Here is a 15,421-nt window from a genome sequence, read left to right as displayed (position 1 = left end):
GAACTTGATTAGCCCCTTTCTACATCCCTCCTTCTTAACCTTTCCCCCACCCTGCCCCCTCCCCTCAGCCCTTGATTTCTCTATGTAATTAAGTTAGTATCGGTTGACCTAGTTGTTTCATTAACACCCATTAGAACCAAATTACTGTTGAGATAAATTGTACAATTTAGCCATGGCACATGCTCTTTAAGGTTTCTGATTCCATGTTTTGATAAAAAATGCTTTCATGTTGGGATATTCATAACATTAAGATCAGATTTCTCGGGCTAGAATATTCAGAAATGATTTATCTGTGTAATAACTTTTCTGAAATCTCAATGGTAGAAGTTCAAAATCATATATGGAAATAAATCTCCTGTGAAATGGAAAGGTTTTAAATTCCTTGCATTACCAGCTTGTCAAAGTCTCTACCATCTTTACAGAAGATTTAGGAAAAGGGAAAGAAATTTAATGGCATTAGTGAGGTGGTTTGTCATGCTTCCAGCAAATATATTATCATTATTATTATGATATATTGTATGATCTGTCTGGTGGAAATGATGTGATCATTTAATATGGGTGCATAGGCCTATATTAATTAATTAATTTACTTTCTTTGTAAAGTGCCTTGAGCAGTGACTTTTGCTTACTGATTTGGCGCTATATAAGTATCATTTATTATTATCATTATTATTATTATTATTATTATTATATATAGGCCTATACTGTATGTATTATGATCATTTAAGTACAGTATGTATGTAGCCAGAGTCGCCCACCATTGGCCATATAGTATTAGAGATGTTAAAGGTGAGCAACATAGATGAAGCTCAATCCTGTTATGACTAGAGCTGTAAAAACTCTTAAAAGTTTAAAAGGAAGGGGAGGCTGGCTGACCTGCATATGCCCACATTCTGTCAGGGAGAGAAGGTAGTAAGGGAGGGGATTATATGAAGAGGGAGACAACGAGAGGGGAGAGATAAGGATATGTGTCGGAGAGAAAGCTATCAAGTCTAATTTGTCTGTGTGGTAAAGATTAATTTGTAAAGGGATTTAGGGAAACATGGACCTTGATCATGAGGAGAGGTATTACTTCTCTTGTTAATTATTGCAGTATAATTATAAATAGAATGAACTACTGTATAACTGCTATGGTTCACCAGGATAGGTCTGGGAGTTGGGGAAGGGGGCATGGTGCCTAATAAGTTTTGCAGCAAGGATTTTTATGCAGGTGGGATGTTGCCACACCACTGAACATTGGTCTGACTCATGTGTCCCCCTCCCCCCTTCATCTCCCCCGCAGCCAGTATCACTCCTAGTTGGGTAACAGTGCCTTTATAGTTGGTTTATTGAGTTATAAGCATCAGACTTGCGATATACGGTACCAGCAGAATGTCCCTTAGCACAAGTTTATTGCATTAGTTCCATATAGCACTGTTGAAGATGCTTAGAGTACAGACTGGTAAAGTACATGTATGTAATAAACGCTAAAATACGAATACAAGTACAGACTCACAACAGTACAAATTTGGTCTCAATTCATTAATATGTGAACTTCACCTCAGTTAAGGAGAATCCCTCCTTCCATTTCCATGGTTACAAACAAAAACAACAGTAAAAGTGCTTTGTAACCTACATTTTTGACCTTTCAGACCAATCTGATGAACTTGCCAGTGCTGGTTCATTATTAGTCATGATCATACATAAACAGTCCATTTCACAATAACCTACCTACTGTAGGTATAGGTGCATCAAACATGTGACCTGTGTGTCTCTCTCTGCTGATTTTAACAGGATTATGAAACATTTTAGAATTGGGAAATGATGTCATGTGTTACTAAGGAAGTGAATTTTCCATTCTATTGCTATATATGTTGAAGTTGATCCCACAATGAGTATTATACTGTAAGTGAGTCTTTACTTATCACATGACCATTAGATTGAGGTAATTGGCTAGTAGTTGCCGTGAGAACGATAAATTTCAGTATAAAAGTAACAGTTACCTACGTATTGACCAGCTAATGTATTGGAGAGTGGGAAAATTTTGCTTTTTGAGTTGATCATTCAAAGTCATCAAGATTGTGCAGATGTGTATAGTGCTTTGACCTCTATAGTACTGGCCAATATCGTGAGCAATTAATATTCGCTTTGCATACAGTGCAGTATAGTGTAACTGTTTTCCATCCAACCAAATAACAGTTTTCATTCAAGTTTGATGCAGATCTAGTTATCAATGTCATTCTTTTATTATAAAGGTAAGGAAAAAAATGTTTTTGCTATTAAAAGTATCCTTTTTTTTGTCTGAACTAAAGCTAAAGTGTATGGAATTGTTTTCGTTCGTACCTAAGCATTTATATGGTACAGTACATTGAAATTAGTTATAGATCTGTTTGTTCTCTGATTCATATAACAATTAAAACATGTTGGAATAATATATGATGGTAGAGGAAATTTATTGGAAAAAGAAATCAATGTCAGTCTGACATAGGTTGTCATGTCTAATACATATAGATGGCCACTGTCGTCTGGATTTGAACAAAATGGGATAATTAAGATACTAAATACAATACTAAATAATACCGAACATTTCTATGCAATTATCCTGTGTCGTTTGATATTTATTACTGTGTATAACTGTTATGTCTCTCTGTGTTTACTGTTTCATCTTTTAGCATTAGAACTCTGTGGGAGCATACAGTATTATGCACAGTAATAGTAATTTGACAGAATTATGTATTTATGATAATCAGAATAATTATGAATAATATTGCATGGATATCCATTCATGTAATCAAGTTACAGCAATGTTTCCATATTTTGGTCCTGGTGAGGGGTCTTAGTAGGGGAAGGGGGTGAACATGTTGGACTTTAATGAGTGTTATAATACACATCATATATATCATGGAAAACTGTGCATAGCTACATTAATGTTAGTGTGAGCACTTGTATTAACGTATGTAGCCCAGGTTACACAGCTTTTCCTATCAAGCTTGTTGGGCTACCGTCTATATGTAGATATCAACCATGTTTGTGTGTTGGAAACGATTATATCATGCTACCGAAGAGTTCAATGATGCAAAGCGCTGTGTATAATGTATATATTTTATTTTTAGTTTGCATGAATATGGTAAAAATAGTGACAATTATGATCATCACAAAGACCTTCAAAGAAATGGAACCCATTCAACTTACCGACAGGACAATAAAACTTTTGTTGCAAAAAATGGGACAATTCCGACTAAACAGGATGTATGTTAACCCTAGATTATAAATAGGCACACTGTACAGGACAAGTTTAATACTGTACGTAGTAGTTATTGATCAATTTTATACCACTTATGGTACAAATATATATTTAGTATATTAGTATAAATAGCATTTCTAGTGATTATAATTGTACTATAGCATTACTGTACACAGCAGATTTGGTCTGAATGGGAATTATACAAAACAAATAATGTAAATATAGCAACTTCAGCTGTTGCTATAGTAACTGTTCTTGCTGTTTTTGTTGCCATATTGGACCATTTAAGGATAAAATAAAAGAACAGGAAGATTATCATCTGTGGAATACCAATAGTCCATCAAAATCACACCAGAACCAATGAAATGAGAGAATAAGTTGTATTTATAAGATTTGCAAACGAACAAAGTATTAATTAATGTAATTACATTGAAATTGTCAGATGTAAAAGATTTTCTGTATTGGATTAAGTGGTTAACATGACACAGGTGATAAATTTTCACGTTTCTTTGCAGAGAAAATACAGTATATCCACAATTATGCACTTCATAATTTAATGAATAGATTTTGCATGAAGCTTTATATAGTGCTTAGTTTGCACCAATAAACACACATGTATCAAACAGTCTTTCTTTAATTTTTTTCCACTTAGAGAAATTAACTGCTCCGTTCGAAATGATTCTGCCACTCAAAACGTCAGTTAACAATTTTTTTCTTTTGTCGTCGATTACCCGGTGCTCATTCTTGCGGCATAACGCTCGCCCCTTGATCTTTGAAATATTTTTTCTGAAAGTTGCTTAATTTTTGCCTCTAATTTCATTTTTTTCCCCCCCCTCTCCACGCAGCTATCCAGTCGTTAGACACGCTCAACGATCAAATTGTTCAGTTCATATTCACGCCCAAGTCCTCGGAATGCGACAACAACGGCGTGGATGAATCAGAGACTCTGCCAGGCCCCGAGCGGGATACTTTGAAGTCCAGTCTCTCGTTGATGAGAAGGCTCTTGGTGGATGCTCAGATTAAATTCAGAAGAATGGTAGATGAAAAAGAAAAATTTGCTTCCAAAATTGGTACATCCCTAGCCGTAAGTGTGAGTTACCCAATTTCTTTTTTCTTTCTTCTTTTTCCTCTTTTTTTTTTTGCCTCTCTTGTTTATTTCATTTCGCTGTTGTAAGACCAATTATGGGGATTTTCTTTCGAGTGTATACAGTCATTGAAATATGACAACAGGTTTCTATGTTGAATGACAAAAGTCTTTCAAGTTCTCATAAATATTGACAGGAAATTGATAAATGAGTGAAAGTAAGGTTTATATGAAAAATGTATAGATTTTGGTGGTTAATTTACTCTGCTTCCTCACTTACCTGTCTCTCCAAAACAACTGTTGTCTCGCTCATGCAGCGCTTAGAGTGACCTGGTGACCTGGTTATAAGGTGAGGTATAATATAATCTCAAATGAAAAGTGGTAAATTGGAAAGTTTAAAAACTTTAATTCTTTAAATATGGAATGTAAAGTTATTTTGAATAGCATACTGTAGTTATAGACGTGTGTAAAAGTAAGTGGTACTGACGTTTCGATCCTAGCAGGATCTTCTTCAGAGGCTGAATGACAAACAGAAAATACAGGGGACAAAATACAAGCAGAGAATACAGATAGGTTAATGAGCAGGGTGAACACAAAAGTAATTATATGTACAAAAACAGTCAGGGTCTTCTATACTGACAATAATCTGTATTTGGTGTATTAATTGTATGTAGGGAGTGCAATGCAGTCTAAGTTTGATTGGAGAATTTGTGTTAATTACTAACTACAGCAGTACATTTATTTACTCTCTCTGTCGCAGTCAATAATTTATCCAGTATCATGTACTGAGATGCTATACAGAAAGGTCAAATTGGCTGTAGTACAAGTACTAAGGTTTATGGTAGTGGTTGTGCCCAGGAAATCATGGTATATACAGGATTATAAGAGACCAGATTCAGTGCCTTCAAAACTGCTATATACAATTTGAACACTAACTATAGTCCCTGTAATGTGATTAGATATTCCCAATTGTATTCTCAAAGCAACATTCTGAGTTAAATTTGGACGAGACGAGACCGATGACTTGAAGAACATTGTGCCTCTTTTAATGCGTTTATATTCTCCAGACTATGACATCTTTCATGTTTCTGCAAGTAATAGGCTTCCCCAGGATTCTGCCTCGAACACTAGGAAGTTGTGAAAGTTTTCCTTATCGACATTCTTTAATAAGTTGAGATTTTGTGACACGTGCAGAGACAGGATTAATTAATAAATGTGAAAGCAAAACTGAAGTCAACTCGCAATATTAATTGACAGCAAATTGCTTATAATATGATCATAGACAAAGTGCATTTACTTAATGTGCCATTTATATAGGTCATTAGTATATGTTGCCCCTAAATATGCCAGATAATCGAATAATGGTCAGTAATGCTCAGATTTCAACAAACACTTTATTGTATAACCCTTATAGCATTTTGCCTTACTGAGAATTTTAAAATGTCTTAATTGAACACTCCTCTCTCTGTGTCTGGAAAGAACATGGATGACTATTAGGGCCTCTTGGAAAGTACTTGAAAACTTGGAAAGTACTTGAAATTTTTTTTACAACTCTGTGCTTGCTAAAATGTGGGGCCAACACAGATGACCTTTTAAGACATTGTGGTAAAGGAGCTTCTTGAGATTTAGTTCTTACCTGTCTCCAAGCCACAGCTGCACTTTCATATCTACCTAAACTACACATTGGAACGTTTTAGCACGGAGCCCTCACTCTCCGGGCACCGCCCACTTAAGTCCTCTTTCCAAATCTACCATTAGTAAGGAAACAATGCAATCTTTCTATCAAGATTATTTGCAACGTTTTTCCGTCGTTATCTCCACTCTGGTGATTGTTTTTGGATTTTGTCAACAGTTTTACCAAACCTGCTGAATCTTTATTCCAAATAAGAGTTCAGTTGATCATTATAAACAAAACAAACCCTCAAAATTTTTTTTTTTTTTACAAAATGTACATTAATGCATAAGCCGTAATGATTCCATTTGGTTCTAAACCTTTAGTCATATCCAGACACTTTTCATAATTATAACTTGAATCACTGAATTGGGAAAGTTAAAAAACAACTTTAAAAAGTTTTTACACTTCGCTATTTGAAATTAAACATGCATAGTCGATATCTAATGATCCATTATTTTCCTTGTATTTTTGCATCAATTAGCATAGAGAAACTCATCTTAGAAACAAAGTACAAGATCTGCTTTAACGATAAATGTTTGTCATTTCTCTGTTGAATACTCAATCATTTCTAACCTGTACTTTACTACAGCTTGAAACTCTAATAGATCTTTTGATTTATGTACGCCATTTACGAGCGCCGGGTAGCTCATCGGCGTGACCTTGCCTGGTAGTCAATCAAGGCTCTGTATCTAATTGTTTGTTATTTTTAGATTAATTAATTAATCATAGCATCGGTAATTTAAGATGGAAGACATCAATGGGCTAACATGAGAATACTGTACTAACAGCATATCTGTGGGTTTACACTACATGTAGTCAATGGTATATTGTATAGGTAAAGTTCTGCATTTAATTAGAAATTGAAAAGGTAAATTATACAGGCTCAGCTGTTATCTGCTTGCTACCTTGTATATATAACTTTTACTGGCATTTTGCAAACTGCACATGAGCAGATAACAGACAGTAAACGTTGCATGAATGGTAGGTTTGGAAGATAGATGAAGTCGGGTTATTACCAGGACATGGTGGGTCAGTGAGGGGGGGGGGCCGTTGGAATTATACTGAATTATGAAAATGAGCTTGAAGGGGACACAAACCGAACCACATCATCTTTAAATCATATGACAGAGTTCTTTATAATGGACAACTCACCCCAAACAGCTAAGAACAAATCTGTTTCGTTTGTTTCTATGTCAGTAAAACTCATATCCAGTGGCTGTCATTTTGTATATCTGTGATGTCATAGAGCCATTCAAATGTGGGAATTTGTTCTATTATTTTACTCTTTGTTTTTCTAGAACTGATATTTTCAATAATAATTACTGTGTTGACGTATATTGCCATTATTCGGTCATGTTAGGAGCTTCAATATTTTTGATTCAGCTTTGGTAAAAACAATCTGAATTATCGACAACAAACATGATAATAGAGAAATGAAGAAAACATAATAAATTGAAGCACATGTAGCTCGATGATGTAATATTATTAGACTTGATCAAGTCTTCAGTGTGAAGGATCATTAAATCTGTGGTGTCTGCTAAATGGAATAAGATTTTTCTTATCTGTTTAGGGAAGTTATTCATGAGAGTTGTAACAGTATCGCTACCACATAGACCAGTGACATTGGTTGCGTTTTGTGTCTCCCTTTTAGTACCGAAATAATGAAGTAGTCAAATTTTAAAGGAAGTATGAGGGACAACACCCTGCTGCTTCGTATTGAATCAGTGGTTACGTATAAACGTATAGTCATGTTACAAGAAAAACAACAACTTATTGGTTTTAACTTGGTTATTTAAAACCATTAAGAATAGTTTATATAATTGTCATTGATCAAAGTTGTCAATACTAAAAGTACTACAGTAAGTCTATATTTATAACCAGGCCAGTGAGTTCACCTAACACCAATCAAGTGGTTTTCCGAGACGTTTGACCCAGTTAAATGGACACATCGGTTACATGTGATCCATAAAACAAGATACAAAATCAACAAAATCTACTCTTTGTAAACAGGAAATAAGTGTGGGGTGAAGTGCCCTCATTATGCATAGTTTATAGTACAGTATGTACGCGTGTGTGTGTGTGTGGGATTATGAGAAGGCACACCTTGCATGATAAATACAGTAGTTTGAAAGAAAAACAAATCCTGCTCCTTCAACTTTTGATATCTGGAAAACAGTCGGAAGTGACCGAATGCTAATCCCACCTAGATGCTTTATAATACCTGCTGTACGGGAAGTCCTCTTACATCAGCCAAAAGTAAAATTTTACTCCTGAGTGGACCATCCTTTTTTATTTCAATCTAATTCAGACATTTTATTAAATGACTTGTGCCTGCCTGAGCAAAATCAAATATTTCAAAATGTTCTCAATCAATTTGGCCATTTGCGATGGGGATTTACTAAAATAGGTCAGTTGTCTAATGCATGGAAATGACGGTGCCTTAAAATGTCTCCCTCGTGTGGATCCATCAGTGTGGAAAACAATGTCACAGTTCATTACAGGTAATATCAGGTCTATAATATAAATACATCACTTTAAATTTAATATCTCAATATGGTCGATTTTTATACCAAATTTTTTGTATTAATGCAAATATACAGAAACAAGTGCAAAAATATAAAAAAGAGGTAACTTTATGAATGGAGGTAGGAAAAAAAACAGATGAACTGTTAGAAATTCATTTCAGACTTACGGTAAATGTACAGTACACAGAAAGTTGAAAAACTCTTACAGGATGCGAATTACTGTATGTACAAACATAGTACTCTTGGGAAGGAAGCTGTACATTAGCATTTGTATATATGATGTACAGTAATAGATCATGTGACTCTGGGAAGTGTGTGGGATACCTCAAGCAATTGTTGTGGGAGGTTCAAGTTGTTGGTAATTGTTAAAGACAGGGTTATGATGATATCATAATGTAATTTATACTTTGTATCATTTTGGCATCGACTCTCAAAATGTATGTAATTTGTCACAAAGTTGCAACATTTTCATGGATAAGGACGTACAGTACTGAAAGGATACCAATTCACTGGAATCTATGCTATAGATCATATGCTCTACTGTTATACATTTACCAGTTCACTCTAGAGAGAGAGAGAGAGACTGCTAATGAAGAGACTCTAGCGAGGAGATGGACTCGTACAGTAGGTGAGCTTGTAAATATCAAAACCCGGGTTGGGGATTTACACTCTATATAGGTATATCGTCTTGATTCTAGGGTCATCACCTACTTATTTTCAAGTGTTTTTCATCAGTTGAGGGGATTCCTGCAGTGGTAATTTTACTACAAGAGTCACACAGATTTACTTTGTTCTGCGCTTACTTGTCTCCCCACAACCTTAGCACCTCGTTCTACCGTGCCTAGAATGAACTAACCTTTTAACACTGCTCGCCCTCTATGCAAACCAGTATCCAAACCAGGAAGTTTTGGAGTTTACACCTTATCGACAAAACCTACTGTAAGTTGTAGTAATTGTGACAAATGTTCAGAACCTATACTATCAACACTACTCAAGGGAAGATTAAATATACCAGAATTAAAATTCAAACAAGGTCATCCTTCCAAAATAGGGCATCAGAAGTAAATTCTACCGAAAAGGAAGGATGTATTTTGGACAGCTCCCTGTTGTGTTAACTGTCAGTGTATTTATGGCTATAATGACTAAAGGTACACTGGTACAGTTTAGCATGCAATCTCATTTTCAATCTCATGGTCAATTGTCTGCGTGGTGAAAGAAGCAAACTTTACTTTCCTAAGATCGCCGCAAGGATGAAACTGGTCAATATATAATAATGTAACTAATTCCACCTCCCCAAAAGAGTATCTTCCATGCCCCCCCCAAAAAAAAAAATGTAGAAAGTAGGTTGTGCATGCCCCCCCTAGAAAAGTATTGGGCCCCCCTCCCCCCCCCCAAAAAAAAAATCCTGCTAGGCCCTTCCATCAACTATGCATTCAGGATCTACCAGTAATAACTGGTTACTAATACCCTATCAATGGGGTATCATGTACTGAAGCTGTTCATCATCGAATTTTCTCATTTAGAACAGTTTCATTTGATCTGTCTTGATACAGTTTGGATATTCAGTGTGTTTTATATCCCTACTGCATGAGTCCTGGTTCCCACGGTGATACTACGTGTCATTCGGTCTTGCATACTTGTACGTTTTAGTGTGCACACTGTCCGTCCGCATGCCAGACCCACTGCATAAATGCATTCAATTAGCATCACAGCGTCTACCTCCATTTTACGACACTATGACTCACGCAACACCTTTGGTAATGAATTAATTATTTCCCTCTTCTCATAATTTCTAAGTGAATTACGAATCTGGAGTTTTGGTCTTTCTGTCAACATCCGTCGCGAGAACTTTGATATTCTTATCGATGGTTTTGCTCTGAGATTATAAAACACCCTAGTACATATGATATACAGTAGTCCCATGCTTTGAACCTACTGAATATTTGCACATACATTATAAAAACTTATTTTAAAGTTTACATACAGATACAGTACCACAGAAATGTGGCGTAGACTCATATTGGAGATGCTCTACAAATAAGTAAATAATGATATTTATTTTATAGTTTTCTGACCTGAAAATATATAAAAAGTTAAAGAGAGAAACTTAAACAGTTGTGAAGATGTCTTTATGAGTATCTGGTTGAATAATTACATCTGGTGGTAATAATTTGCAAAATTGATTACACCTGGCAAAAAAAACAAAAACATGCAAACTCCAAAGCTTGGCGGTCTATAGTCAAGAAGACTTGACTGGATGACTCTCGAAGAGATTACCGATGCCGGGTAGCGTTCTTTTCTATGGATCACGTAGTACTCTAGTGTGAGAGATGAATCACTTAATTATTACCTGGAGGTATCTTAAGCAAAGAACAGTTGATGATCGTTCTTCACACTTTCAAGTACAGACGGATGATTAAGTCATCTCTGGGCGAGTACTCAAGTCAACCGTGATCAGGCAAACGAAAAAGAAGAAGAAGAGAAGAGAAAACAAAAAATCCTCAGTTTTTTAAGCTTGTTTGACGGTAATGAACAAGACCCTGAACTAGCGAAGTTAAGACCACGGCAGGGTTCAACGTTCTGACCGAGTTGATGTCATCAACCGGACGCTGCGCGAAGCTGCAAGCGTCCTTTCGGTGGAGGAGAGCTCTGCAATCTCTGGCGTTAAAAGAGATCGTTGGACTCGGGGAAATCTCGTCAGCAGACCTCCGACTGTGCTTCGAGTGGCCGTTGGACATTAACGCATGATTTGTGGAGTTATATAACGTCGCGCGGTGGGCGAGAAGTGGACGTTAATGGATTTTGTAATGGATACGAACGAGGAGCAGGGTTTTATTTCCAATCCGTGAGACCAAAGGAGATTCTTGTGTTTAGGAAGACAAACTCTAAGTGATATCACACCTTTAGGTGAATGATGACTAAGACATTCATGATGGATGATTACTACCGTGCATTCTGAGGGACCAGAGTGGCTTATGTACTGTTGTAATTTGTATTGAAATGCATATAGTTTTTAACACCATTTGTTATGCAAGTACTGCTGGTTGAGAAAGCCACCCTTTCCATATTCTCAGGAAACGTTAATCCTGTAGTATCCTTTAGATACCTTTTGGTGCATTGGTGTATAGGATAAAGGTCATTTAGATGATTCAGTTATTTTGGGGCCAAATTAAGTGTAAACAAATGTGGCAAGTGTTTCTATTTGTGAGGCTACTGCAAGTTTTATCCTTGATTTGTGGGTAAAATGATCCTGCCTCATAAATCCCTCCCGGTAAAATAATCCTGCTCCATAAATCCCTCCCCCTCCTAACACCTACTGTATGCTATTGTGACATAAGGTTTAACAATGAAACATAGACTAGTTAATAACTCAATATGTATGGTAGATTCATTGAGCTGTCATGGCTTCGATTTGTTTAAACGAAATTATCGCAAATATTTTGGTTATTGGAATTTTTGGATGTTTTATGTGGTGAATTACAGTTATTTGCGAATAATACAATCCTGAGATCGGCACAGGGTACTACCTCCCTTTTCTTCTGTGATTTCTGAAATGATCTTGTGACCCAAACAGTCACAAGATCAAACGTAGGGGTCACGGCCCATAGGTTGCAGACTGTCACAATACAACAAAACCCTATAAGGCAGGGCCATGTCTTCGGGTATAATTCACAGGCTAACAAAGTAACCTATAGAATATTCTGACTGTTGGTAATGCAGAACATATTCTAGAAATGTTGAAAGGTACAAAGGTGACCATTGCAAGATATCTGGAATATGCCAACAGTGCTTTGGTTATATATAATAATTTTTTTTTTTTTTAAACAAATTTTAGAACAAATTTTGACTTCTTTCTTCACTCCAGTCTTGGGAATTAGAACAGCCATGTACATTAATAGGCCTATACTGCAATGCACTGTACTATACTTTACTGAACAATACAGTACTGTAACCTTCTGTGTCTCATCGAAATACGGTTGGTGAAGAATTTATCCCTATCATTTTCTTGTACAATATTCATACTCTGTAAATGTAATGTATCCTCTACAGGATTGTCACTGTACAGTACATTGAGAAACATTGTTGCAGATGGATTTGATTTGACAGTTGAATTGAAGGCAGTGTAAAAGAGCTGGTTTTTGGTTCCTTGCTTTAGCAAAAGGAACCTATGCAGTCAGGTTGGCGTGTGTGTGTGTGTATGTATGTATGTATGTATGTATGTATGTGTGTGTGTGTGTGTGTGTGTCTGTGACACTTGCTTGGGTACGCTCTATCTCAATAAGGGAATGTTGGATTGAGGCCAAACTTGGACTATAGATCCACCATATGGAGAAGGTGTGCCCTATTGTTTCTGGTGCCCACAAAGGTCACCAAAGGTCAGTTATGGTCCAAAAACCGAAATTATTAAAACTGCAATAACTCCCAGTGCCAATGTGCGACAAGATTGATATTTTGGGACAAGTTGTGAACTGGTTAGGGGAGCATTTTCAAACTTAACGGTCATGTGATCCGAGGTCAACAAAGGTCAATTAATGATAAAAAACTAGTATTTTTGCGATAACTTGAGAACGAAATGTCCGTTAGGGTTGGGAGTTGCTTCAATGTAATCCAATTGTCGACCCGCACCTGGGTGACCCTTGACCTCAATTTGACCTTTGGTGACCTTTACGTGTTTTTGGGGATTTTTACAGTTTTGATGCTATTTTCAGATGTCAAAGGTACCTTCTGAACATAAATGTCAATAGGTTGACCCCGTGTGACCTTTATGTGCAAAGTTATATGGGGTCAAAGTTTTTCGGTCGGAGTTAGGATGGTTGTACAGACTTGTCGTTTTGTTTTTTGGAATCAGGAGATTAAACTACATTTGAAACCAAGGTCAAAAGGTCAAAGGTCACATTAGAAAAAATGTGCTTATTTTGGGAGGAAACGAGCAAAAAAGAAAATGTTTGGTTTTGATGCAAGATTTGGATACCAAAGGTACCTTCCGATCAAAAATGTCAATGGGTTGACACCCGTGCGACCTTCGTGTGCGAAGTTATACAAGGTCAAAGTTAATTTTCAGACATTTAATGCAATAACTCCCAGTTCCAAGGTGTGACGTGGTTGATATTTTTGGACAAGTTGCAAATGGTATAGGGGAATATTTTCAAACTTAACGGTCATGTGATCCGAGGTCACCAAAGGTCAATTAATGTTAAAAAACTAGTATTTTGGGAGGAGAAAATGGGCAAAGAAAAAAATGTTTGAATTTGTATAGTTTGATGCTCTATTTAGGTCTCACCGATCAAAAATGTCAATAAGTTGACCCAAGGTGACCTTTGTATGTTAAGTTATATGAGGTCAAAGTTAATTTTCAGACATTTAGTGTAATAACTCCCAGTGCCAAGGTATTACACGGTTGATATTTTGGGACAAGTTGCAAATGGTATAGGGGAATATTTTCAAACTTAACGGTCATGTGATCCGAGGTCACTAAAGGTCAATTAATGATAAAAAACTAGTATTTTTGCGATAACTTGAGAACAAATTGTCCGTTAGGGTTGGGAGTTGCTTCAATGTAATCCAATTGTCGACCCGCTTCTGGGTGACCCTTGACCTCAATTTGACCTCTGGTGACCTCTGGTGACCTTTTTGTGTTTTGTGGATTTTTTACAGTTTCGATGCTATTTTCAGATGTTAAAGGTACCTTCTGATCATAAATGTCAATGGGTTGACCCCCGTGTGACCTTTGTGTGCGAAGTTATATGAGGTCAAAGTTAATTTTCAGACATTTCATGCAATAACTCCCAGTGCCAAGGTGTGACAAGGTTGATTTTTTTGGACAAGTTGCGAATGGTATAGGGGAATATTTTCAAACTTAGCGGTCATGTGGTCCAAGGTCACCAAAGGTCAGCTAATGTTAAAAAACTAGTATTTTTGCGATAACTTGAGAACGAATTGTCAGTTAGGGTTGGGAGTTGCTTCTACGTAATCCAGTTGTCCACCCACATCTGGGTGACCCTTGACCTCAATTTGACCTCTGGTGACCTTTTCGTGTTTTGGGGATTTTTACAGTTTCGATGCTATTTTCAGATGTTAAAGGTACCTTCTGATCATAAATGTCAATAGGTTGACCCCTGGATGAGCTTTGTGTGTGAAGTTATAGGAGGTCAAAGTTAATTTTCAGACATTTCATGCAATAACTCCCAGTGCCAAGGTGTGACAAGGTTGATTTTTTTGGACAAGTTGCGAATGGTATAGGGGAATATTTTCAAACTTAGCGGTCATGTGGTCCAAGGTCACCAAAGGTCAGCTAATGTTAAAAAACTAGTATTTTGGGGGGAGAAAATGGGCAAAGAAAACATGTTTGAATTTTTACAGTTTTGATGCTCCGTTTAGGTCTCACCGATCAAAAATGTCAATTGGTTGACCTACGGGTGACCTTTGTGTGTGAAGTTATGTATACAAGTTCAAAGTTAATTTTTAGACATTTAATGCAATTAAATCCCAATACCAAGGTGTGACACGGTTGATAATTTGGGACAAGTTGTGAATGGGGTGGTGGAACATTTTCATACTTAAAGGTCATGTCATCTGTGGTCACCAATGTTATCATATCTGTTGACCCGCTTGTAGGTGACCTTATACTTCTTACATTTTCGACGCCATATTTAGATCTCAAAAGTGCCTTTTGATAAAAAATCCGATCACATTTTGTGATCACAAAAGTGTTGGCTATAGTGTTGGTTACTTTATGCGTACATGTAGGACCACAATTACTTGGACTATTTGAGCCCAATCTTGCTTGATAATATTATGTGTATTGTCATATACCCCAAGCAAGGAACCACAGTGCCCTTGGGCTCTTGTTATATCGGTTGTATTTGTATCGTCTAAACTTAGCGTAAATACAGTCTGGAGCCGATTTCATCCTC

At 36.6% G+C, this 15,421-nt stretch overlaps 1 protein-coding gene across 8 annotated transcripts in view; it reads left to right on the top strand.

Moving 5' to 3' along the window:
* Positions 1-15,421, top strand: part of LOC139976231 (kazrin-like) — a 91,289-nt gene that overhangs the window by 45,380 nt on the left and 30,488 nt on the right. For 5 of the 8 annotated variants that reach the window (XM_071984808.1, XM_071984803.1, XM_071984807.1 and 2 more), the window contains exon 2: positions 4,069-4,313. In XM_071984808.1, coding sequence (XP_071840909.1) covers positions 4,069-4,313 — 245 coding nt within the window. Of the gene's footprint in view, positions 1-1,910; positions 2,235-4,068; positions 4,314-9,110; positions 9,136-15,421 lie in introns of those variants that run through there. The other 3 variants (XM_071984809.1, XM_071984804.1, XM_071984811.1) reach the window with 3 other exon arrangements.

Source organism: Apostichopus japonicus, chromosome 11 (genome assembly GCF_037975245.1).
Source record: "Apostichopus japonicus isolate 1M-3 chromosome 11, ASM3797524v1, whole genome shotgun sequence".
NCBI lineage: Eukaryota > Metazoa > Echinodermata > Holothuroidea > Aspidochirotida > Stichopodidae > Apostichopus > Apostichopus japonicus.
Note: the sequence above shows the minus strand (reverse complement) of the source record. Positions and strands in the feature narration are given on the sequence as shown.